Source organism: Physeter macrocephalus, chromosome 2 (genome assembly GCF_002837175.3).
Source record: "Physeter macrocephalus isolate SW-GA chromosome 2, ASM283717v5, whole genome shotgun sequence".
Lineage (NCBI taxonomy): Eukaryota > Metazoa > Chordata > Mammalia > Artiodactyla > Physeteridae > Physeter > Physeter macrocephalus.
In genome coordinates, this window is record NC_041215.1 from 134225322 (window position 1) to 134252035 (window position 26714).

Sequence of the window (26714 nt, forward strand, 5' to 3'; positions counted from 1 at the left end):
GTTTTTGTGCCAGTACCATATTGTCTTGATTACTGTAGGCTTGTAGTATAGTCTGAAGTCAGGGGGTCCGATTCCTCCTGCTCCAATTTTTTCCCTCAAGACTGCTTTGGCTATTTGGGGTCTTTTGTGTCTCCATACAAATTTTAAGATTTTTTGTTCTAGTTCCATAAAAAATGCCATTGGTAATTTGACAGGGATTGCATTGAATCTGTAGACTGCTTTGGGTAGTACAGTCATTTTCACAATACTGATTATTCCATTCCAAGAACATGGTATATCTCTCCATGTGTTTGTATCATCTTTAATTTCTTTCATCAGTGTCATAGTTTTCTGCATACAGGTATTTTGTCCATTCATTTTAAATTGTAAGTATAAGGAAATGATTGTTCTTAATTTAGGTGACAGCATTTTCTTTTTTAAAAAATTTATTTTATTTATTTATTTATTTATTTTTGGCTGCGTTGGGTCTTCGTTGCTGCACGCGGGCTTTCTCTAGTTGCGGAGGCTACTCTTTGTTGTGGTGCATGGGCTTCTCATTGTGGCGGCTTCTCTTGTTGTGGAGCACAGGCTCTAGGCGCACGGGCTTCAGTAGCTGTGGCTTGCGGGCTCTAGAGCGCAGGCTCAGTAGCTGTGGCGCACAGGCTTAGTTGCTCCGCCGCGTGTGGGATCTTCCCGGACCAGGGATTGAACCTGTGTCCCCTGCAGTGGCAGGCGGATTCTTAACCTCTTCGCCACCAGGGAAGTCCCATGGTGACAGCATTTTCTACCATTCTGTGTAGAACTACTGTTCTTCTGCAGAAAAGAACTACTAAAATCGAGTCTGATGAGAGCCAGGGCAGCGAGGAATTCATGGAAGGAAGATCCTTATTTCCATCAGGAGCACCAAGGATCCCCAGGTGGACAGAGAGTTTCTGGCTTTTCAGGCAGCATAAATACTGATGATACACTTTAGCCTTTACTTTCTGAACAAAGATGCCACAAAGGTAAGGAATATCCAGCGCTAGAACCTCTGCGCTCAGCTAAGAGCCTGGGAAGGGCGTGGGGGCTCCCTTTCGGACTTGGCTGGGGGACGGCTCAGAAGTGCATCTGGGGAGCTCCGACCCCTCCCTCGGCGGGGCTCAGGCCAGGCCCTCGGGGGCCACGGTGGACAGAGGCTTCCGGTCTACCGCGCTGATGAAAGATCAGTGGACAGACGTGCCCAGGGGCTTGTAAGAGGCACCGTGAAAGGTGCGGGCAGCACACGGCTTCCGCTGGCTCACCTCCACCTGCCCTCCAGCGCCCTCAGAGGCAGGTCTGGGTGGCGGCAGCAGTAGCTCTCACACCCTTTGGCTTCTGGTTGGGTCTGGTCAAGGAGGTGGCGGCTTGAGACCAGAGGCAGGGAGGAGGGTGAGGTTAGACGCTTCCCCTGTGCTCCCTCACCCTCTGGGTCACTGGGGTGGCACATGTCCCTCTGCTGAAGGACAGAGCTCCTGATGGAGACCTCCCCCAGACACCGCCCGCTCTGGGTCCTCATAGCCGGCCCCTCCTTTCCCCGTCACCCCGCTGGGAGTCTGCACCACCCCTACAGCTCTTCCCACACCCTGCCCACACCTCTGTAGACAGTCCCCGTGGAAAATTCCCATCAACGACCCAGTTGAGGGTGCCACGTTTTTCCCGGGACCCTGATTGAAAGAGCTGAATTTTATTTTTCTTATACTCTAAAGAGACTTGAGTCTAGTCATCTGTTCCAATGGGGTATGTCAAAAACTACACAGTTCACCTACTTTATGGACATCGTCTAGAGAACTTTTTGCATCTGCAATTGCGACTTTCCAGCACGAGGTCAAGCAAAAGAGAATACACTGGTAATAACAAGTCACAGTGCTTTTCAGGAAAGAGAAATATTTTTTTACAATTAAAATTAAACAACCCTCTAAAAATATACAACTAGCTTTCATTTCAAGAACAGAAGGCTTAGTTTTGATGGTTCCCACAATACACTTTGATTAATAAGAGTTGCTAAGAGTACTAAAAAATACTGTATATCATTGAATCGAACATGATCTCAATTGAACGATGCATTCTGACTTCAGAGATGCGAAAATGTGAAGAAAAAAACGATAGTGTGCCTTGGATACAGTGCAATACAGCCTGTCTCCGAAAACTGACTCATTTATAGGTCGGTAGGTAACTTTTCCTCGGGAAAAAGGATACGTTTTCTTTTTACAGAGTACTTGTCTTACTTTCTGTTGGAAAGACGTCACACTGTGGCATCACAGAGACAGTCCTCTTAACTACAAAGTGAGGCCCAGCTTCCTCTCTGATCATCAGTGTTGAACTTCTGAACACACACAACCATCACTCATCGCTCATGCCTGAGATGCTGCTGTGGTTTCTAATCTGGGTGCTTCTTTGGTGGCTGAGAGTCTGTCTTTCTGTCTGCATCACTGCCTCAGCAGTGAGGCCCTTTAATAAAAGGGTCTGTGGTTGGTTTGGGGTTGAGGATCTGACTCAGCCTCGTCATAGGCTATTGCTTGGAGCACACAGTACAACCTCAGTAACTCGGGCGGTGGCAGATGGAAACATCTCAGGCGTCCAACAAGCTTCCGGTCACTCGGCAAATTTTCTGCAAACTCACTGGATGACCGGGACGCTGATTTGCACCCGCAGCCCGATTAAACAGGCACAACCACTACTAACTGACTTTCAGGCTGTATCCTATTCACACAGCTTTCACTACGTCAGTAGGTGGGTGGGAGGATGAGAATGTGTAAAATGCGTGTCATGCAGTGATTGGTGGACTCGATCACCAGTTTCTACCAAGTGGCAGACACTTCTGAAAAAAGTCATTGGCTGGAAACACATGACAGACACGGTAAGATATTTATCCATGAAATGGGCATGAGGCCTTTCCGTACAGCAAATCTTACTCCCCCCTGCGTATGTGGGGCACAGGTTCCCCACCCTGCTGAGAGGCCATGCATCTTCCTGGCTTTACCTCAGGCCTTTTGTTGGTGGGGTGTGGCCATCTGTGCATGGCTGGGGGCGCTTTTTGCTCAAGTTGTTGGAAGGTGTCTCATCAATGCTCAGCATCTGTGGCCGATTTCTTTTCCAAAGGGGAAGGTCAGTGGTGTCTGGGTGGGTGCTTTGATCCATAATCATTATTTTTCACCACTGCTGATATAACAGAATCATCCTCATTTATCATAACAGGAGAGAATTGGTTTTTATTGGCTAAACTTGTTAGCAGGAAGCTATGGGAAGCAACATGGTAAGAAATGTGGCGAAGAAGGGCTTTCAGACTCCTCCCTGCCACCGTGAGAGCCCCCGCAAGCTCCCTGACACTCTGAACCCCAGCCTCCTCATTATAAATGAAAACACCACCAACCAACTCACAGGATTACGGTAAATGACACAGAGCATGGACTGTAAACTCTGTTCCTTCCCTGCTAACGTACACGTTGTGGGTTTACAGGCTCATCTTTGGATATTAGGAGGGAACAGGCACTTTCTTTAACACTGAAACTTACAGTCTGAACAAAAGAGTATGCAGAAAAAGTATGGCAGAAATAGAGAAAAAGGGTATCAGTTATGAGGGTATTTCCAGCGTATACGGAATCCTTGTTGAAACCAGATTCTTTTGCTACTCTTGGTCTCACCAATAATTATTCATGTTACACAACCATGTTTGGGAATTTTAATTTTCCTTTGAAGGAAGTATCTGTTTAACTTGTTTATTGAAACTACATTAATTTCACCTCCCATAATGTGTGTGTACGTGTGCATGCGTGTGTATCTCCACTTGCATCCACGGAATAAAAAAACATAAGTCCGTCAGAAGGAGCCGCTTCTGAAAGATCACATCGGGCCATCGCTGAGAATAAAACCTGACTTCAACAAGTCAAAGGAGAAGCAAGACAAACTGTGTCAGCGGGAATACTAATGCAGCTCACAAAACAAAAAGAGTGACGGACACTAATAGAAGGGGCGTTTATCATCACACGTCGCTGAAAGTCAGAATCGGAGTGGCTGTCGTACTAGAGTTAAGCCTACCGGTGTCAGGGAAGATTCCTAAATTAGGAGGCGCCGACCTCTTTTGGAGGAAGACAACATGGCACGGCTCGGTTGGAGCAGACACCTTGACCCCAGGCTGCCGGGGTCGGGGAAGACCAAACAACTTGACCAGACGTTATGAAGGGGACACCAGCGGTACCATCGACCAGGCAGCCACTGCCAGGAGGGAAGACAGCTGCTGTGGTTGAACAGTCTCGAGAATCAGTGAGTGAAGAGAGGGTCCCCTAGCACCACCTTGTTAACAAAAAGCACACGCACTGACCTGCGTTATTGTGCATTTGTGGTTCTGAGCATAAATGATTCCACAAATGAGAACAAATAAAAATTAATTTTCAGAAACGCGGACTCTGGCCCCGAAGTCCCGGGAGGCCTTACCGTCAGCGGTGCCTGAGAGGCCATCGGCTTTGAAGTTGCTGGTGCTTTTCTTCCTCCGATGCTTCTTTCTGTTGGCGTGAGGGGAGGGGGGCGGGTCGAGCTTGGGGCTGGTGGTGCTGGAGATGCTTGGGCTGGAGCACACCGAGTCACCGAGCCCCGTGTCTGCCACCGGACCGGAAAAGGCAAAAGAATGCAAAGGTCAACACGTAAAAAGTAGACTTCGCAAAAGTACTACAGCAACGTTCCTCCAGCGCCATATCAAGCTCCGCAAATAACACCTGGACCGGAGGCCCAGAGCATCCCATGTTAAAAGGTCATAGTGCCCCTGCAATTCAAAAGCAGGCTCTCCTCTTGGCATCATCCTTATGCTCTGGAGAATTTAAAGTTCTCTCTCTCTCTTTTTTTTTTTTTTTAGGCCAGTGCTTCTCCAACATTTTTTTTTTTTTAATTTTTATTGGCGTCTAGTTGATTTAAAATGTTGTTAGTTTCTGCTGTACAGCAAAGTGAATCAGTTATACATACACATATATCCACTCTTTTTTAGATTCGTTTCCCATACAGGTCATTACAGAGCACTGAGTAGAGTTCCCTGTGCTATACAGTAGGCCCTTATTAGTTATCTATTTTATATATAGGAGTGTGTATATGTCAGTCCCAATCTCCCAATTTCTCCCTCCCCCCTGCCCCCGGATAACCAGTTTGTTTTCTACATCTGTGACCCTATTTCTGTTTTGTAAATAAGCTCATTCATACCATTTTTTTTTGATTCCACATATAAGCAGTATAATATGATACTTCTTTCTCTGTCTTACTTATAAAGTTCTCTATTTTGCATAATTGGAGTTCTGGAAAAGGAAAGCAGGAGGTGGGAAGCTTTTTACTTATTTTTCTCTTCCCATAATTACTGAGATATATTAGGAATGAAGTCAAGACTCTTAGGAATCCATATGAAAGTGTCATCTTAAATGGGGTTGATTCTGTGTGTGTGCACACAAGATAAAGGTATTCCTGATTCTCTGTCCTCTACCCCCAACATTATGTATGGCTGTACGTTAGTTTATTAGTGGTGAAAATCAGCATGCCACCTCCCTCTCTCACTGACGTCCAGCAATAGGGTTGGAAGTCCATAGTAGACCTGCCAATTTTTGATTCACAGACGCTACTTACAAAATTTTAAAACCAGTGCGCAAATGTGATCATTCACTGGAAGTGAAACTCTCAATTTATTATGTCTGTTTGTATTTCATCAGAGAGAAGAACAGAATGCCATTAAAACACCTGAAATGAACATGGAATTCAACAGAACGGAAAAGTACCCATTGAAAGTGATGGGGGAACACCGTCCAAACACCTCCAAAGTTCTAAGAATTCTGTATTTCATGATTCAGCATCTTTGTAACGCCAAAGACAGAACGTTCTGTGCGATATATTTCATTCAATCAACAAATATTTTCTGAGCACCTACTGTGGGCCAGCCACTTTTCCAGATGTTTGGGATCCATCACTGAGAAAAACAGATAAAGGTTCCCGTCTGAGTAGCACTGACACAGTAGTGGGGCCACAACCCAGAGCTCATTACGAGGTGGTGAGAGCCGGAGAGGGAAAAGGAGGGCGCGAAGGGTGGACGCTGGGGAGGCGGCAGCGCGGTGAGGGGGGGTTGCCATTTTAAATGACACGGTGGGTCTCACTGAGAAGGTGACACGTGAGGCAATAGTTGAAGACGGTAAAGGCGTGAGAAGGTGAACGTGCACCCGGGGGAGGAGGAAGTTGCCAGAACCTGGCCCGGAGACCAGGTGTGCGTGCCTGGTGTGTTCCAGAAGCAGAGGGGGGTGCGGGTGGCCGCGGCCAGTGAGGATGGGAGACTCACAGCAAATGGCATTGGAGAGAGGAAGGGGCTTGGCCACTGTCTAGAACCCTGGCTTTTACTCTGGGGGAAACGGGGAGCCTGGCAGGATTTTGAACAGAAGGATGACATGATTTCAAATATAAAGATACTCGAAATCAAAATGAATTTAAAATCTTCTCATTTTCTGACGTTCTAGGACATTTTATCATGTACTGAGAACTGTCAAAGGACACAGTATTTTTTAGCTACAAATACGGTTCCAGGAATGCCCTAGGATGCAACTTCCTGATATCCTAAGACCAGCGACCCCTTGCCCATCTGCACGGTCGGAAGGGTCAAGCTTCTTTCCATATTCCCGTCACCTGTGGAGCAAAGGCCTCTGGGAGCCTGTCCTGGGAGGGGTGTGAAGAGCCAACCCACGGCTCCTGCAGGAGAACCTGCCTCAAGGAGTCTGGGGCTCCAGGTTGCATCTTTATCCACAAAGTGGCCGTTTCTTCTGCATTCTCTTTCCAGCTTCCCACCTGCTCTCCACCGAAGCCACACTCACCCTGGGTCCGATCCTTACCCCCCAGGCCTGGACGGTACAGCTAACTGCAGGAGGGCTCTCTCCTGCTGGCTTGCCACCTTTTAAGTTGTCCCAGTCTTCCGCCATACGAATCTTCTAAAAGTGGCAATTCTTACATACTTTTTTTGGTTTTTAAATACTAGATCCTACTGAATATCAGATGAAAGCTGTAGGCATCCCAGAAAAAGAAAAAAAAAAAAAAAAGGCTAGTCTAGTTAATACTTGTGCGCAATTTCAGAGGGTTCAGAAGCTGCCTGATGTTGCTAAGGGGTCCGGGGACCCCAAGATCACTGGCTGATCCTAAAGCAACCCTTTCACATGTTAGTCAATGCTCAAACCTTACAATGAATATTTTTGTACATTTCAAGTATTTGCTGCCCGGGTTTCGAAAGTCTTCACCCTCTGACTGCATCCTCTCTGACTCTAAAGTGTTAAGAACCCATTCTGGGGCTTCCCTGGTGGCGCAGTGGTTGCGCGTCCGCCTGCCGATGCAGGGGAACCGGGTTCGCGCCCCGGTCCGGGAGGATCCCACATGCCGCGGAGCGGCTGGGCCCGTGGGCCATGGCCGCTGAGCCTGCGCATCCGGAGCCTGTGCTCCGCAAAGGGAGGGGCCGCAACAGTGAGAGGCCCGCGTACCGCAAAAAAAAAAAAAAAAAAGAACCCATCCTGTGCCGGGTGTGGTGAGAGGTCACGGGGAAACAATGGTCCCAATGACCCTCCAATCGCGGAGGCAGATGAGGGGCGCAGGCAGAGACAGCTGCCCTCTGCTGCAGCAGGGCTGGCGCTTCATTATTTCACTCTGTCCCTCAGGTGTCCCCTCAATTCAATGCACGATGTTCGTTCCCAACTACGCCTCTTAATCCTTATGTCACAATCTCTCCCAAACTAACATTTCTCATCTCTGAACCCCTACTGATCCTAAAGCTGGCGCTTCCTGCCCTTGGCCGTCTGTCCGTTATCTGGATGTAGCTGGCATGGTTGTTTCCCAGGGCAGCTAAAGGTGCTCGCCCCCATACTGAGCCGCCCGATGCTGGTCACGCGGTGGACGCAGCATTATAATAGGGACACCTGGGTCCCTTCCATTATCCAGCAGTTCTTTAAGGTGGGTACCGATATCTCTTTTTAAGATGCTCAGAATATATACATAAGCTATACGGTCATATAACAGGCTTCCAGATGTGTGAGGTGGCTCTATTTCTGGGTTCTCTATTCTTCTCCAATAATCTTTTCATCTATCTGTGTTCTATTAGCACATGGTCCTGAACGCTATGGCGCTTTAGTCACCTTGGCACCTCACAAGGTAGGGCAAGTCCCCACACTTTGTTATTCTTCACAATTGTCTTAGCTCTTGTTGGCTGTTCTGAGCACACAACTTTGTGTATTCATCCAAATCAATGGAAAAGATATTCAACAAGGTGAGGTCAAGACAGAGCCTTGAATCTTCACTCACCAATCCACAACCAGAAGCTTTGTTGAGTGATCACTGAATAAGACCTGGAAACATCATACTGCCTGTGCATCCAGCTCAGACACCTTTGAACTCGCCTATAAAGAAACTATGGAACAGCCTTGTCAAACACTTTGTTGAAAGCGAGATGGGTACCCAACTTACAGATATGTCTGCCAATTTAAAAACAAGAAAGGGAAATCCATTTAATACTTCTTCTCCTTAATGAACTATCTCTGTTCAATTAAATCACTGTTTCCTTTTCTATACGCACACAAAGCACAGAAGTATTACCACTCTAATTCAGAATCCTACCTGGGCTGGATTTTAAACTCACTGGTTCAGGGCTCAGAATTCAGCATTTTGGAAACCAAAATGACAGGCGCCTGTTTCTAGGCATCTCCCCTCACCCCTTCCAACTGCAGGAAACTTTCCGCAGAGTAACTGACAGGGACACGGCAATCTCATTTCCAAGGTTTCTGAGTATCTTAGAACATGTGTAATTGAGGGGGAGATTCCTGACTCGCTTGAAGAAAGTAGCTAAGCGCCAGTCTCGAGAAGGAACTACTTGCGAGCGATGACACCCACCTTGCCCTAAGGGACCATCAGAGCCAAGCTCATCAGCATCCTTTACAGCCTTCCTTTCGAGGAGGCCAACCTCAACACCAGGGGGTCTATCCCCACGTGGCTCCATGTTTCCAGTAACCCGCTGGCTCACCACGGGGAACCCTCACCCAGCGACATCTGGCAACGTCTGGAGTCATTCTTGGTTATCAGACCGAGCAGGGTCGGGGTGCCATAGGCATCGAGTGGGTAGAAGCCTGAGATGCTGAAAAACACCCTACAACACACAGGACAGCCCTGCCGCAGAAAACCGTCCTGCCCGAAACGTCAGTGGTGAGAAACCTGTGGGCTCGGAAGGGCTCTTCTATTCTTCTTCTACCTCTCAGACTCCTCCCTCCAGAATCCTGTTCTGTGAGGGCTGCGGGCAGCGCCCCTCACACCAGCGACCCTCCCCGAGGCTCCCTTTCCCTGGAGCTACCCTGGCTCTCCCCCGGGGACGCGTCTCCTCCTGCACCACAAAGCACGCAGGTGGGCGGGGCGTCCTCCCAGCCCCCCCTGCTGCTTGCAGACCACTCTTCCTCCCCCCGAGTCCTGGCCCCTCTGAAGCCTGTGCCCTGGGATGCCGCTCGCTGCCCAAGACCCCAGGTCCCGCCCCTTCACTGACCGTTTCAGCAGCAGCTCACCCACCCTGACCTGTGATCACGTCTGGCGCCTGCCGGGCACACTCCCTCCAGCATCCTGGCCTCTGGGCCCCTCCCGGGTGACCTCGTGAAGCTCCTTCCTCCCCTCTGCCGCCGCACCCGCTGCTCTCCTGGCCCGGCCCCGGCCCGCCTGCTGCAGGAACCGGGCCCGCTGGGTTCTATCCCCCGCCCCCCGCCCCCATGCCCCGTCTGCCCAGCTCACTTACACCGGGGCCTCAGGTCCCATCGACCGGCCCCATCTGTCTTCACCGACTAACATCCGCCTCCCGTTCCATCTCTCTCCCTACCCCGCGGGAGGACATCGCAGGCACTGCTCCTGCAGATTTCAGCCCCGACGCCCCCCGCCTCCACCTCTCCTGACCAGAGCCCCCAGCATGATTGATGATTTCCACCCCTACCCGTGCCGCGCCAGGACTCAGGCCCGGGATGGAAGAGAACAGCACCATGCCAACTGCTTCCTCGACTGTGTGGCCCCTTTACGGTGGTGGGGTGGGACAGGGGCCCAACCTCTGGCCTGTGCTTCAATCCACTGCATTCGGGGAGTAAATCCATCGCTCCCCCTCCACGAGACTCTATCACCCCTTCTCCACTCCCCTGACACCCTGCCCTCCATACCACCCCCCTCGAGGACCCCCATTTTCATTTAACTGCAGACAAAAACACGAAACAATAAAAGCAGCAACCAGAAGAGGGCACCCCCCTTCCTGTTCCCGGTCCCCACGGACTCGGGGGGCCCCCCTCGCCCCGCCCTGCTGCCAAGGCCGCCCCTCCCCCGTGAACTGGCTTCCACCGGCAATTCGCACCCTCTCCTGCCTGCATTAAACGTGCCGCATCGCTGCATCATCTCCGTCCCTAACGAAACCCTCCCTTGACTCCAGGCCCTCACCCAGCCACCACCTGGTTTCTGCTCCTTCTTGAAGCAAAGCCCCCAGGGCTGTCCTCCTCCTGGCTGCCTGTGCCAGGTGTCGCCTGCCCGCGTCTGACCCGCCTGCCCGACACGCCCCTGCTGAGGCCCGGGTATCCCCACAGTCTCGTCCGTGGGCAGGTCCCGGTGGGATGGCGCCCGTCTCAGCAGCGCCCCACGTGGTTCCTGGCTCCCTCCCTGGCTGGGAAGCCGCAGCCAGGCCTTACACTAGTTGGGTGGGAGGGAAACTAGGAAGCTGTGGGTCCTGGGATCCAAAGCAGGATGGCCGGGAGAGGCCCCCGTTCCGGCCATCGCCCTCGGTCGCCTCCTGTCCAGCCCTCCCCGCCTCCTTGGTGAGGTGGCCCTCACGACACGGTACACCCCGTCACCCGTGCCTTTGTCTCTGCGTTGACTGGACACCTTCTGAAGGCAGGAACGTCCTTCAACCTCTTCACCAAGACAGAGCCTGAAACATCCTGGGGATGAATGATGGGGGTTCCAGGCATGTCTGTGGAACTGAGTTTTATAAAGAGTTGATTCTCTCTTGCAGAGGCTGTAACACAGGTGGATGGCACTGCTTTGGGTGTGTAACAGAGAATCACCTTTGCAACTTAGTTTTAAAAGTAACCACAAGCATGCTTCTGTGTCAAACCGCAGTCAGTCAGCCGGGTAAGTTTCCAGCAGTCTGGAACCTATTTTTAGGTGAGCAGCTAAGATGGTGACTAAAGTCTATTTACGCCGCCAAAGTATCTCCCTTAATAGAGCCCTCCACTGACCACGCCCACCTCGTGGGCCCTCTGTGCTCCGGGGACCAGCTCTGCCTAGGCACCAGGGTCACGTCAGAGACTAGAGGGTGAAAATCCCTGTCCCCGAGTTGATTCCAGTGACTGAGAGGATGCCTATCTGATCAGAGGATGGAAAGGGGGAATCAGATCTACGGCGAGCGCACCAACTGCACAGATTTAAACATATGTAAACAGAGGTGCCACCCACACGCGGAGAGAAGTAAGGTGAGGGACCATCCTCATGTCCGCTGTCACCAAGGCGAGCAAAGGCAAGCCGGCCCCATGGCCTCCCTTGAGAAATAGGAATGTGACTCTGGGACCGCTGCTCGGGCCACTAGGACCCAGAGTGAGAGTGACAGAGAGCCAAGGTCGGGGGCAGGCCCGGAGCGGGGCGGGGCGGGGGGGTGGGGGAGGAGAACAGAAGAACATGAGCCCTGCCCTGGCCCCTGGAGGAAGGGAGGGAGGAGGGAGGTGAGCTTCCAGGATGACACGGGTTGCCATCTAGTCATAAGAGCAATAATGATAATGATGAAACCAGGAAGCAGGACCAGCACTGGTAAGCCCCACAAATTCTTCCACAGACAAGTAGGAGCACGAATAAAGTAAGGGACACGCGCCAGTCCCCTGGAGACCAAGAAGCGTTTCCCGTCCATGGCCTGGTTTGCTGCTCACAGGGCCAAGGTACCGCCAAGAAAACCGTCACTGCCCCAATGGAGAGACGTTCCAGGTCCTCCTGCAGGTGAGGCTGGAGCCCTGAGCTCCTCCCGTGCCTCCTCCCCGCCTGTGTCAGCGCTCCACCACCGCGGTCCGGGCCCTGGACACGTGCTCCTAACGTTTTCCCTAGAGGAGGGAAAGCAGCCACTGTGAGGTCAGGCGTCCAGCTGGCTGGGCTAAGGGGGTGGGCACAGAAGTCCCTGGAAGAGCCAGATGCTCTGGGGGGGGGGGTGAGCAGGAACAGGCACAGTTCAGGGCTGGACAGCTGGGCGAGGAAAGGCAGCTGCCCGCGGACCCGGAGCGTCCACTATGCGAGGGGGCCTGCGCCACGGCCCAGAGGAGGAGGTCGGAGTGTGAGTCATGACAGAGGCCCAGGAGGGGCAGGGCCACGCGTGGTCAGGGAGGCCTGGAGGAGAGAGGGGCCCTGGCGGCCCTGGCCGTTCTCGAGGACGGGGGTCACGTCGAGGAAGCTCTGGTTTCTAGCTAACTGGGTCCCGAGTCCTGGCGCCCGTATATGAATGCCCGGCTTCTAGACTGGGAGAACTCCCTTCCAAGAGGAGTCATTTAAAATTCCCCTGGTTTAAAATATGAGCAATCAAAACGCACCAGGCGTCTATGCTGTGCTTTTCCATTTCCAACAGACTCCTCTTGCCCGACAGACAAGGTATCCTTCAAACTGAAGAGGCCCCGAAAGCCCAGCCCCAGACACCGAAAATGAGCCCACAGATCGCAGTACAAATAACGCACCTTCTTCTGTATCAATTACTGGGCATCGGGACAGACGGTGCCGTCGACAGCCTTAAATACGGGAGGGCGCACGCAGAGAGCAGAGGAGGGGGGACGCGGAAAGAAGAAAGCCATGCCAAATTAAAAAAGGCAAGCGCCTCATTACACCACCTCTAAACCGGCTTTGATGGAGGGACCGGAGCCCCCGAGACGAGGCGCTGAGCCGGGATAGGCCGGTCCACCGCCGTCCCGAGCGCTCAAGGCCGGCCATTAGTTCCTCCCAATCGGGCATCAATGTTCAACGCACACCCCCCAAAAATATATAATACAAGCAATAATGGTAACAATCTGCAGTCTCTCCGAGCTTCAGTACGTGAAGTATGAGTCAAAGAAGCAGTTTCACTTTTCACTCGGAGAGCTGACAAGCATGACCAGAGGGGGAATAAAATAACATTCCGTTCGCATAAATATCAAGCAGCCTGCTTGAGACTGATGGGCCAGGAATGTATTCTTAGCCATCATTCCGGCAGACAGGCCCAAGGACACTCATAACTTATTTTACAATCATTTAGTTTCAGCTCAAGTGGAAAACGTGACAACTTATCTCTGCTGACAAGATGCCATATCAAACCTTACAATTAACTCTCGTCCGATTATCTGCCCAGCCGATCATTAGCTGGGCCATTTTTGATGAACTGTTGCAGGGAGCAGGCCTCGGCGACGGCCGTCAGTGCCAGGTGTGTGGACAGGTTTTCTGCTATCCCGGCTGATATGCAAATAGACCGGGCTCCATGCCCGTGACACCCATGGCCCTGCTTCTCCCAAGGGTCTCCAAATGTGTATGCCGGGGGAGGCGTTCTTCTGCACCTCGCTGGGAAGGAGCGGGGGGGCATCCCTGCGAGTGTTATAACCACGACAACCACTGCCATTGCACGTCCAATGCGCCTCCCCGATCCCCACCCTGGGGTTCGTTTCAGGGAGCTGTGGACCCTCTGGAGGGATGTCGCCCTCCACTCTTCTGTACTGGGCTTGATTTGGAGAGCGGACACCATGAATTTGCTGCAGGGAGCCCGCCGCGCTATCTGGAGGAGCTGCCAGGGGTTCTGAGGGCAGGCTGACTGTCATTTCCTGTGTGCTGATGAAAGATAGGAACTGCTTTAAAATGCATGTTCACAAGAAGCCTGAATCTCTATTAAAAAAAAAAAAAGGAAAAAAGGAAAGGGACCGACCGTGAATGCATATTAGCTCTCCTCTCTCTCACTTTCACACGGTCCCTAACTTACTCATCGGGCAGGATCAGGGACAATATATTACTAAAAAATCTTTGTTTTTTGGTATTACAAGAATTCAAAATGATCAAAGACAGGGCTATTTGTCGGTGCCGGGTTGGGCTGGAGGGGATCAGTTGAGGGTTAAAACCTTCCAAAAACTCAAGATGAAGTCACTGTAGGAGCTAGTTAATTAAAACCTATTCCCTTCAAGACAAAGCCGACAATATAAAGCTAATTTGGATCTTCACTAAGGGCTCTGTTCTTTCTGAAGCTCAGAGAGATGTGCGGGCTGGTAAATAAAGAACAGGCCACCTCTGCCATCCAAGGAAATCACAACATCCTGGCTGCTGTTAAAAGGTGAGTGTGAAGTGAAGTTCAAAACCTCACCCCTTCTCACAGTCCTTTTGACGGGAGCTTTCAACAGGAGGAGGTTTACTTGAATCCCAATCTCTGAAGATGTTTCAGAGCCCGGCATATTGTCCGGTTCCCTTTGCAGCTAGCGGCGCTCACACAGAGGTACACGGTGTCAGAAGAAGGGGCAGCAGGGACACTGCGGGGGGCCCAGGAAGATGACAGGTGTTGGGGAAAAGGGAGAGACAACACAGTGTTCGACTGAGTTACAAAAGTGGGAGGAAAGGAATACAATAGGAGGGGCTAGAATGGAGAGAAAACATAGGGAGAAGTATTTCCTACCCGGGCTGTGTTCAGTTACACCCAGAGGTCTCTGTAAACGAAGCTGAATACGTCGGAATTGGTCATTTACATGAAGCCCTTACTCACTGAAACATGTTTCTATGACAGCCTTAAAAAAAACAACCCACAAATTCTGATCGCTAATTAGGGTACGGGGTTTCATTTTGAGGCAATGAAAAGTGTTCTATGATTGACTGTGGTGATGGCTGCACATTTCTGTGAATATACTAAAAGTACTGAATTGTAGACTTTACATGGATGAAGTTTATGTGCTGTGAGTTTTAGCTCAGGAACGCTATTTTAAAACAAAAGAAAAGGGCGGGGGTCCATTGTGTTAAATGCTACAACGCAACCAAACAGGGAAGACAGAAGAAGGTAACAGGAGGGACTAGCAAAATGCAGGTTCGGTGTCAGAGCAGGGGGTCCGAGGGGGCCTGAGGACACGCAGAAACTTAAGCTAAGGCCGTCCACAAGACTTAGGTCACAGAGTTGAGCGTGGGGACTGGATGTGGCTGCCTGGGCCTCCAGACAGCCACCAGGACCTGGTTCCAGGTCTCAGATAAAAGGTGGGCCCTGGGATGTTCTGTCCTTCTCTGAGGGAGCCGTCCCGGCCTCCCCCTTGTCCTGTGCAGCAAGCACATGCCCAAGGGCGGAGCAGCCCCACTCCTCTCAAGTTTCCTCACATCCTCCCCTTCCCTGAGCTATATCCGCCTCCCCTCTGGCTGTTTCCTTGCATCCAGAATCCCCTTGTCACCCGTCCCTTCTTGCCCACCACGGCAGGCTCTGTGAGCGCATCCTTGAGTCCCTTTACTTTTGCCTCATGCTGGATGGTCAGCCTGTACTCAAACCATCGTCCGATCTGGGGAATGCAAGTCAGGATTTTATATTTCAGGGTCAAAAATTAAATTGTTCTCTAGCTGATTTCTGGCTGAATCAAGCGCACAAAGTTTAAATTAATCCAGTGTACTCCGAAAAAATGTAAAGGCACCCTGAGCAGTACCGTTCGGTGGAAATGAAATCATTTCAAGAGATTCCTGCATCTCTTTTTACATAATCAGCCATAACCATTTCTCTAGTTGGGCGCTATGGCTGCTAAATGACAAAGAGAGTCGCTTTCACGTGGGAGGCTCCACTGGCTGGGCAGGCTGGGGAACGGCTGAGATGTCTAGAAAAAACTCAATTAGAGAAGTTAATTAAATGCATGATCCCTCTTTGATAACGTACATTTCCCATCTTTAGAAACTTAGCTGTTTCTATTAAAAGTCACTTGGCATCGAATTCCCAACTCCCGCCCACGCAATGGTCCTGTCTGAGGCAGGGAAGGCCAGCTTCAGTTCTGCAAGACCCCCGCGGGCTCTGTCCAGGGTCCTGAATATGTTCACTTGCTTCCTTCTTCTCAAGGTACAGAAATACATCAAAACAAGGCTGTTTCTTCATGACCCATCCCTGCTCTTAATCTACTGATATCACGTGGTTTGAAAAAGTAGAGCGATGGTGTCCCCAGCTTTAAGAAAACCTGATATACAGAAGCCCAGACTAAAACAGGAGGTCATTTGGTTGGGATATACCATCCCATTGCTCCAGGGTCAAATGTCAAAAAGGTAAATAATCTGAAGAGGAGAGTGTGCTTGAGTGTGCTTAACTATTTCCCTAATGCTTAGATGGATTGAAAAATTCTGACCATAAATCAATACTTTTCATATATTTTCCATGTTCGGAATTATTGCGTTAGGGCAGTTTTCAAGGGATGGGCCCAAGAAAATGAGTATTTGTGGGGCTCTGGATACCCGATGCTAAACTGCTCCCAGAAGCTTTGTGCCCCCCCCCACCGCCGCCCACCACGGCGGTGTGTGAAGGCATCCAAACCATCAAGTCCCTGAAGCCCAGGGACTGATTCACATTTCAGCTCCTACCCTGACCATTTCCTGATGAAGAAGTCCATGGTCCTCAAAATGGACGACATCAAGTGGCCCAAGAGGGATGCAGATGGGGGGCAGGAAGAGAAGCCCAGGGCGAGTTCCAGAAGAAGGAACTAGCACAGCTGTGGAATCAGAAAAGCAGTTCAAAATCCCACCCGGCTATGTGGCTGGGTAGTTCATCGCTTTTGGCCTCAATATCTCCACATGTAAAATGGGCAAAACAGCACTCCTGAACACCTGCCCTTGGCCTGCCACACCCCGACCTGCTCCTTCTCCATCTTGGCCAACACCAACTCCACCCTCCAGGTGTGCAGGCCAACAGCCCTGGTCCATCCTGACTCTCCTCTTCCTCTCACGTCCCACACCAATCCAAGAGGACACACCACCACCAGGGCTTGGACCCTGTGCTCAGTGTGGTACTGACCAACTGCCAGACAAATGGATGGACAGACAGACCCACTCACCCCGTCAGGCTCTCTTCTGGAGCTGTAACAACGGAAGTAAGTAAAACAAAGCTCCTGTGCTAGAGAGCTGACGTCCTAGTGAGGGGATATTATCAATAAACACACACTAGACACAGACTCACACATGAGAGGGATGATGATAGATGCTCAGTGCACGGGTAATCTAGGTGGGCGTGGAGGGTCACCGACGTGCTCTTAGCCTCCTCTAATCCTGAAAACCATGTAAACATGGCCACAAAGGGCGACCAGGTTTTTTAAAACAATAGTCATCCACAAATAACAACTGCTGGCGAGGACGTGGAGAAAAGGGAACCCTCCTATGCTGTCGGTGGGCAAGTACATTGGTGCAGCCGCTATGGAGGACAGTATGGAGGTTCCTCAAAAAACTAAAAATAGAACTACCACAGGAGCCAGCAATTCTAATCCTGGGTAGAATTTATCTCAAAAAATAAACAAACAAAAAACACTAATTCAAAAAGATACATGCATCTCAAATATTTACAGCAGCATTATTTACAATTGCCAAGATATGGAAGCAACCTAAGTGTCCATCAACAGATGAATGGATAAAGAAGGTGTGTGTGCGATACCTATCTACCTCTATCTATACATCTATACTCCCACGCAATGGAATACTACTCAGCCATTAAAAAGAATGAAAATTTGCCATCTAGGAGCCAGCAATTCTAATCCTGGGTAGAATTTATCTAAAAAAATAAACAAACAAAAAACACTAATTCAAAAAGATACATGCATCTCAAATATTTACAGCAGCATTATTTACAATTGCCAAGATATGGAAGCAACCTAAGTGTCCATCAACAGATGAATGGATAAAGAAGGTGTGCGATACCTATCTACCTCTATCTATACATCTATATACCCACGCAATGGAATACTACTCAGCCATTAAAAAGAATGAAAATTTGCCATCTGCAACAGCATGGATGGACTTGGAGGATATTAGTGAAATAAGTCAGACAGAGAAAAACAAATACTGGTATCACTTATAATGTGGAGTCTAAAAAAACTAACTAGTGAAGATAGTAAAAAAGAAACAGACTCACAGATATAGAGAATAAACTAGTGGTTACCAGTGGGGAGAGGCAAGGGGGGAGGGGCAAGACAGGGGTAGGGGATTAAGAGGTACAAACTACTATGTATAAAACTACAAGGGTATATTGTACAGCACAGGGAACACTGTCGATAGTTTGTAATAATTATAAATGAAATATAACCGTTAAAAATTGTGAATCACTATGTTGTATACCTGAATCTTACCTAATATTGGACCTCAACTATGCCTCAATTAAAAAAAAAAATAATAATAATCATCCAATAAGTTGAAACTAAGGAATCTGAACACAGAACTGCAACACAAAAAACATACATTACTGATACCAAAAGAAGATTATAAATTTAGGGGGAAAAGTTCTGATAACTATTAGAGAGGATCTGGGACGTTCACTCTTAGACGTCCCGAGATTAAAGCTGGACGACGTACAGTGCCAACAGCAGACAGCTCACAGATTCCTGCCAGGGTGGGAGCCCAGGGCCAGACGACCCTCACTGTGAAGTCCTCCTGGCCCCTCTTCCCAGCTCCCACACAACACTGCACCTCTTTCATTGCCTTCTGAGTGCTGTGACTTGGTTCTGGGGGATGCTTTCCTTATTTGGTGGTGTCCCGCTGAGTTTTAACTTCTTTATGTATGCTTAGCAGCCAGTAGGCACCAAATACCAAAAATGGATGCTCAGTAAAAAAAATCTTTCAAAAAAAAGAACTGCCAAAACACAAAGTGCAGCACACACACACAAACAAAAAACCAAAAAAATCCAAAACAAACAAACAAAAAACCCATACATTTAAGGAAAGTCTTTGAATGCTGGAAGAAACAAAAATCCGTGTATCTATCATTGTATATCTATGACCTAGAGGTTTTAGATATTATTTCAAGGCCCGCTGAAAAATCTGCATTAAATATCCTCACAGTTTTGAGCCCTTTGCAGAATGAATGATCACCCCGTGAAGATGATAAGTTGTATCTCCTTTTTAAAAAGATCTAGATTTCCCTTGGGTATCATCACATGTAACATTATGTTATGTTTCAACTCAACAGATGGCTTTTTTTTTTTTTGATGAAATCAAATGGTAATTTGCAAAGTCATAGAAATAATATCTTCTCAACATTTAAAATGATACTTGAAAAACTTCTTGTTCTATGTCATCTCACTACTGTCTCCTAAACCGTGGGACAGGAGGTTTGATGGTGGTTCCCAAGCCTTTGTTGATGCCGGGTGGCACGCCAGTGAGAGATGGTATCAGGTGCCTCAAACGTCGGGCCGCTTGAAAGAGAGGCCCCACAAGCCTCAGAAACTCTACTCCTTTCCGTCACACCTGGGCCCTAACAATCGCCCCAGTCAGTGGATTGGAGGCTACTGAGCGGGGCTCCCTCCCACCTTGAGCCACTAAGCCCACGGCGGCGGAGCTTTGAAGGGTTGGGTTCCATCGGTGATCCCCCCTCAGCGGTCCTGCACAGAAAGCCTGGAGCTGGGGCAGGGCAGGTGGCGACCACTGGGGACCAAAGGTGACAAAGCTCCCCACTTGGACGAGCACGACCTTGACTACATATTCAGAGAGCGTCTGCACGTGTGCACGCAGACACCAGCCCACAAATAACTACCCAGCACCCGCTTTGTGGGAAGCACCGTTGTAGGTCCTGGGAAAAGAGCAGGAAGATACGATGCGTTTAAAAAAACAGATACGATTAACAGTGCAAAACCCAAACAAATCCAACTGTAATTCTATGCTGGATGTGTGGATGCAAGAGATACTCAGAATACATTTACCTAAATTTGCATGGGGAGCTGCCTTGGTCACCTGTTTCACACCTATATACCCTTTGAACAGAATAAACATGTTTCATGAAAATATGGGACAACAACCGCATAGTTAAATGTGAGGATTTGTCCTATGAAAATTTTTTCTGGCAAAGTGTGAGGTGATTTCTTTAACTGCCACCGAAAAGAGAATATTTCTCTTTCCTGCTGTTTTAGAATTTTGCTAACCTGCTGCTGATGAAAAATGACTGTGCTACATATTTTATGTAGATTCCAAGGCTGGGGCTAACCTCTAACTTCCTCTGCCTGAACACCAGATGTATTCAGCTCACTCACGTCTCCAACTAGCGGCAGTTGAGGGCTGGGGCTGCATATTCATTTGAATAAAGAACTTGAGACATTCAGGTCGTCTGTACTCTGAATTCTGGAATCAGTCTGGTGTGGTATTAAGAAGATGAGGCCAATGACCTTTCACTTCGGATCACACTATTAAAACAACTGTATTTAAAATACTGACCAGGTCACAAATACGTATTAGGTCGGATGATAAAAGGCTCCCCAAGCCAGAGGGAAACTGAGTGGATCAGAGAGTGGGCTGTTGTGTTTCCACGCCAAACCTGTAGTTAAGATTTCTCCTTCTTTCGAAGGAGCCTGAGTGAGAGCTTCCTACATTTGGCAAGTTCTACATTCTGATGGCGCCCGAACTGCCCAGTCCGTGCAGGGAGCGCCAGGCTGGCATGGTGCCATGCACCTGAAGCCCAAGATTCTGATCACCTAGGTTACAAGGACACTGCTGATTTTGTACTGGAATAAAATGAGTAACTCTCATGGACAGGACCCATGAGGAACAAAGGCTGTACATGATGGTACTCAGATGAGCCACCTTGACTAGGGTGACGATCACCCTGCTCTGCCTGGTACAATCCCAGGTTATGCCTGTTTCCCAGCATAATTAGTAACACATGGTCACCACAACCCTAATCCCACTCTGCCATCATTTCTGAAAATGACAAAAAGAACAAAGTTCAAAGGAGACCTAATAATTATGGTTATTAAGCTTTGGGCAAGTAAGGTTTCCTGAAAGTCAAAAGGCCCCTCTAAAAACCTACCCTAAATTTTTGTGTTCTATGCTATTGAATCTCACGATGATTTCATGTCAGTCTCAAGTCAAACAAACAAACAAACAAAAAACACACCTGGGACTTGTAAATGCTGGAGAAGTTTGTTATGTGACAGACACTCATCTTAACTTGCCAGAAAGTCTGTCGAATATTATACTTGGGAGAGCTGTCCCTGCCAATAACCCCATGGATGAAGATACCATGAATAATATCTCCATTCAAAACCACAGACCAAAAATCATTTCATTTCTGAAGTGGTGTTTAAAGTACAGCCTTTTTCAGCAGCTTAATAATACTGGCCCTTTTTCAATGGTTTAATAATATTGGCCAAATGAGTGACTCTTATTTTGTCTTTTCCACAAAAATGAGAAATCGGAGTGTAACCTCTGAAATTAATGACGGTGTTTAAAAACTAAGATTAAATTACTTCTGACAAAAAGCGATGAATAATTTAGCCTTCACTCCAGAACATTCTTTTTAAAAAAGAACTGACTTCATTTGTACTACTCTAATTTTATCATTTTAACTTCTAGCACTGTCTTGGAATTGGGGCTTTGTCCTGGCCAAAGGAGAATAAAACGCAATAAAATACAATAAAAAAAGAAAGTGTTTGGAGATCCCGAGTTGGATCTGCTTTGAGTTCAAAGCATTTTCCTTATCGTGGCTAAAAATTTTGTCAATATAGTTCAATCAGATACTAGGGGGGATCTTTGGGGAAACTGCTGTGAAATAAAATGAGAGATAAGACTGGGCTCCCAAACATAATAACTGACATTTTCCTCTTCTTCCTTAAGCGGAAGCCCAGCGCCCCCCGTGGCCGGCACCAGGGTCGGTGAAGGATGCGGCGCCCCAGCCGAGGAGTGGAATCGGCCGCCTGCTATCCGTCCAAGGACGGCTCATTCCCATTCTTCCCACTGCTGCCTATTATCCCCTGGGGTGAGGCTAGAAGCAGTGACGCCCCACCAGCCTCCCCAGCCAGGATGAGGCCTCCGTGCTGCCTCCACCGTGCCCCTGCCCCCATTCCTCAGGAATACGTGCCTTGGCCCCTTCTCCCCTCCGCCCTTGCAGAAGGTTTCCGTCCATCCATAATTTTCTCTCGAACACACTCTCGCCAACTGTCCCTGCCCGCAGAGCCGGTGACGTGCTGCAGCACAGCCGAGGCTGGGACTGGGCGGCTTCTCCTGTTCATCACTGGGATTCTGTCACTTGCGAGGGCGGAGGAAACTCCGGGAATCCGAGGAGGGAGGGATTTTAGGGTCCCCTGAGCACGAGACTGGAAAGGCCTTACTCCACGTTCATCTAGGTCCACTGGGGCCATAACCCCACGGTCACCCCGTTTCCCGCAGCCTCAGACTGCAGCGCAGATGTGTCCCGACCCTGAGCACCTTTAACTGGCCATCACCTCACCCTCCATATCCCAGCAGCGAAGGGCTCTTGGGAGCAGTTTTGTTGCTGGTTTTAGTGTCTTCTCTGATTTCCTGGCTCTGGCTCAGAAAAGGAAAAAATAGGCGTTACGTATTTTCTTCCATGAAATTCGAGTTCGTTTTCTAATTCTGGATCCCAGGACACTTTTTCACAGGTGAAGGCGTCTCCTCTGTCTTTTCCAGAGGAACCGAGTTTGACCTTTAGAACTACAGTTGTCTGAGTCCCCAGAACATCCCGCAGGCCGCAGGGTGTGGCTAGGGGGTGGGGTGCAGCATGGCCGGGCTCGCTCGGTTCTGCCAGGGTGTTTAGGTAGCTAGGACAGCTCAACGTGTTTTTGCCCTTATTTCATGAGGGTGAGTGGAAAATGGAGAAAAGAAGATGTTGATATTCGTGAAAAGAGCCCGGCACTTATAAGCTTTATATGCAAAATGGGCACAAGAATGGGATTCAGGAGGCAGCAGGCTCCAAGCGGCAAATCTGTAGAGCCTTGGATACTCAGGGGGGTTGAGCAGATCTGTTCTATTGTGAAGAAAGAGAACAAAATGATGACATGGAGACACAGTGCAGAAAACTAGGCTGAGATGCGGTATAATTAGGAACTGCACAGTATCTTCTAGGTCTTTCGAAAAGCACAGCCCTGCCACCAGTCTCTTCTGAAGTGTTATAGCCATTGTTCTTAAAAATTCAACTTTTTTTTTGGCCGTGCCGTGCGGCTTGCAGGATCTTAGTTCCCTGACCGGGGATCGAACCCATGCCCCCTGCAACGGAAGTACGGAGTCCTAACCACTGGACTGCCGGGGAATTCCCACAAATTCAACTTGAATACATGAAAGAAAATCAATAACAAAATTCTATACTTAAGTATCTGGCTATATCTGACTTCACATCTGGAAAGTCTCAGGAAGAAGCCTATTTGTTCAAGCCGTGCTTGTGTGGGCAGGAGAAGGGGCCGGGCAGGACTGGGGTTCAGAGCCTTGCTCTAGGTCCACACAGATGAGAACATTCACTGACTATTAAACAGTGCAATTTGCTCAATGCAACGAAATGAAATGCAATGAAACTGTGATTCATCCTACCATGGACGCTTCACGCCTGTGAATAATTCCACTTACTGCCGGTACAACGTCTGCTTTCCGGGAGACAGGACGGGCTCTGCACAGCTTCCCCCCGACTCTACCCAGTTGCTCTGCATTGAACTGGGTCTCCCGGTATCTCTGTAACTGTCTCCCCTGCGTGGCAAGTGGCAGAATGGAGCCAGGGACCCAGGCCTCCTGACTTTGGTCTCTGTGGCCCCCCCAGTCCCAGCTCCCCTTCTGCTACCTGCCCCCAAAGCCTCAAATGCCCCCCCGCCTGCCCTGCTCTTCTTGGCTTTGCCAATGCCAGTCAAGGACCACGGTTTTCTGATCGATTAAAGTTGCAAACTGAAGTATATTTGCTACTAACAAAGTGCAAGTGGAAATTCTCAAATGTTCAGGGCTTCATTTGTGTTTTTTCTAACTACAGAATTCATATTTGAAATAACTTAAAAAAATTTTTACATAAATAATAGGTATTGAGTTCTGAAAGCTGAAAAGAGAATAAGGGAAAACAGTTAAGATCTCGTATAACTCCCTCACCCCACACTCTTTCCACCCAGGAGCGCTTTACACACACCCTGCCCAGCCCATCTACGCATAAAACACGTGATCCTGCCAGCTGCGTGACCTGGGGCCAGTTCTTCGGACTCTCTAAGACTCAGTTTTCTCATGTAAAAGGAGGATAAGAGCACTGCCACACAGAACTGTAATAGATTTAGTGAGCAATGTGTCTAAAGCACTAATCCAGGGCTACCGCAGGGCGAATAACAACGGTATGTTATATAAGCCTGAGGGAGAGCTCACTGGACACCCCGTTCTCGGTCCTGGGAACAGAGAGGTCAACTGGATGGAGTCCTCGCCCTTAAGAAGCGTACATTCTAGTGGGGAAGATGACAGATGGTGAAATCAACGCGTGGAAGGTGAGAGTGGTGTGGAGGCAGGAAAGCGGGGAAGAGATCTGTGGGCTGTTTTAAGTTGAGAGACACAGAGGCCTCACGGACAAGGTGGTATCTGATGGGACACGAGGGCAGGGAGGCCACGTGTGCACGGGGAGAGGTTCCCCAGCTGGGCACGGGACCAGGCCCCAGAGTGGTGGGACCACACGAGAGTGATGCTGAAGCCGGTTCACAGCACGGCGACACCTACTGTTTCCATGAACATCTTTCCAAGTTATTGCACGGAAGGCCAACACTGTCAGGGCCCTGTGGCAACCCTTTGTGGGGCTTTACTGTAATTCACTTAACCAGTCCTCTGCGCGTCACAGGGATGGCTTCCTATGCCTCAACTGTTCTTAGATAGAGTAGAGAAACTTAACCCATCTATAATTAAAGCCAGTTACGATGTAATCCAACTTCTGGAAATAAGTAAGAACACAGACATATGCACTGGAAGGGGACACATCCCCCAAGCTAAAAGCTTAGGGTAGGAGTTTTTTTGTTTGCACAGCAAAAAGCTTCTCTGCATTTTTAAGTTTTCTAAAATGTAACGTTTTATAATCAGGGAAAATGCAAAGTTATTATTGCAAAAAAATGAAAGGAGGGATAAGGTAGTTAACCCACTTGCTACAAGGAGGAAGAAAGGATTCCTAGAGTAGGTTGAAGTATGCATAACTGACACCAGTGGGATACTCTGCGCTTTAGCCCCATGACGGACGGATGTCACATCCATTGACCGGTGGCACTTTTTACACGAGTACATCTATCATCCAGGCTTCTAGAAACCAAAGAATTTTAAAAGTGAAAAACAGAGCATAATGAACACAGTGCTAAGGGAAAGAAATGAATATTGTTTGAAAGGACAAATAATTTCTTTAAAAAAAATTAACTGTCCAGGAACTCGTATTCACGTGATTTGATGGCTAACACTTTGGTTTATAGTTTTGCCAGCGTCCTGGGAAGACAGACGTGAATAGAAACCAGGTGCTGGTTCAGGCAATAACCCGAACCTTGACTGCTTTAGATGGTATCATAGGATGATAATTTTTCCAGAATGGGTGGCCCGGATGGATGCTGCTGGCTTACAAATCTCATCTGGGGGCCTGAACTGCATGTCTTGCTGGCGCTACCACTGCCTTCTGATTGATGGGGGACTGATGGGCCCAAAGACTTCAATTTCCCTCTGCACCCACCCTCACCATAAAGGCGTCTGCAAAGGGAGACGGTGAGGTGGTGCTTCTGGGACATTTTGACATCGAAGGACAACAGCCCTCAGACAGAGGATTTCTGAGGGCTGTTTTGGGGAGTGGAGATGCTTATTTCACTTTCTGCATCAGTGCAAAGCTTGATATGAAATGAACCAAGAGCCAACAGCTGGCTGCAAGGTGAGTTTTCCAATCTTGTAAAATTAAGCCTAAAATTTTGAAGTACATTTTTCTGTTTTCTAATTACATGATACATAGAAAACATTTCCAAAGTAGCTATGCTTTATAATTTCAGAGTCCAGCTAGGGACTATATGCTTATAAACACTCTGAAATATAGAATGCCCACGTGAAGAGGTAACTGGTATGGTTGCGATCTTGGCTAAATGCTGCAGAGAGCAACTCTCACGTCAGAGCTGAGATCCTGAACTGCAACCAGATAGAGAGATCAGGTGTGGGAATTGTATAATGTATTTATCAATAATATCAAGCTCCCCAATACTATATTTTAAATGTAATTATAATCATTTCCTTGTAAATAAGTACACATTTTAAGAGATTCTGACACAGACAAACATTTCCCTGCAAATGTAGTAAGATTTTAAAAATCCCACTGCAGAAATAATGTAGCAATTAAAATAGCATTTATAACAAAATATGTTTAAAATGTTTCTTCCTATAAAAGAGTAAAATTTTAAGTCATTTAAAATAACCATCTGTTTCCTCATGACATAAAATTTTTAGTATCATGTAATTAATATTAATATCACTTTCTGTTAATAACCTTATCTGTCAGATAATAAAGCAAAGATGTAAGGAAAGATATATTCATTGAAAGAAGTTTAAGAATGCAAAACCGAAGTAATGTACAAGTACTAAAGGAGTAAATACACAGAGGGTTTGAGGATGGCCATGACCTGTACAAAGCTACCTGTCAGCTGTATCTATCAATCATCTCTCACCCTACCTACCTACCTACCTACCTATCTTATCCAGCCAGCCAGCCAGCCAGCCACCCACCCCGATCTATCTCCCTATTTTTATCCCTATCTATCTATCTATCTATCTATCTATCTATCTATCTATCA

The 26714-nt window shown here is 48.4% G+C and overlaps 1 protein-coding gene across 1 annotated transcript in view; it reads right to left on the reverse strand.

The window, feature by feature from the left end:
- AGAP1 (ArfGAP with GTPase domain, ankyrin repeat and PH domain 1) overlaps window positions 1-26714 on the reverse strand; it is a 339370-nt gene that overhangs the window by 126983 nt on the left and 185673 nt on the right. The window contains exon 9 of the mRNA XM_055079504.1: window positions 4429-4590. Coding sequence (XP_054935479.1) covers window positions 4429-4590 — 162 coding nt within the window. The remainder of the gene's footprint in view (window positions 1-4428; window positions 4591-26714) is intronic.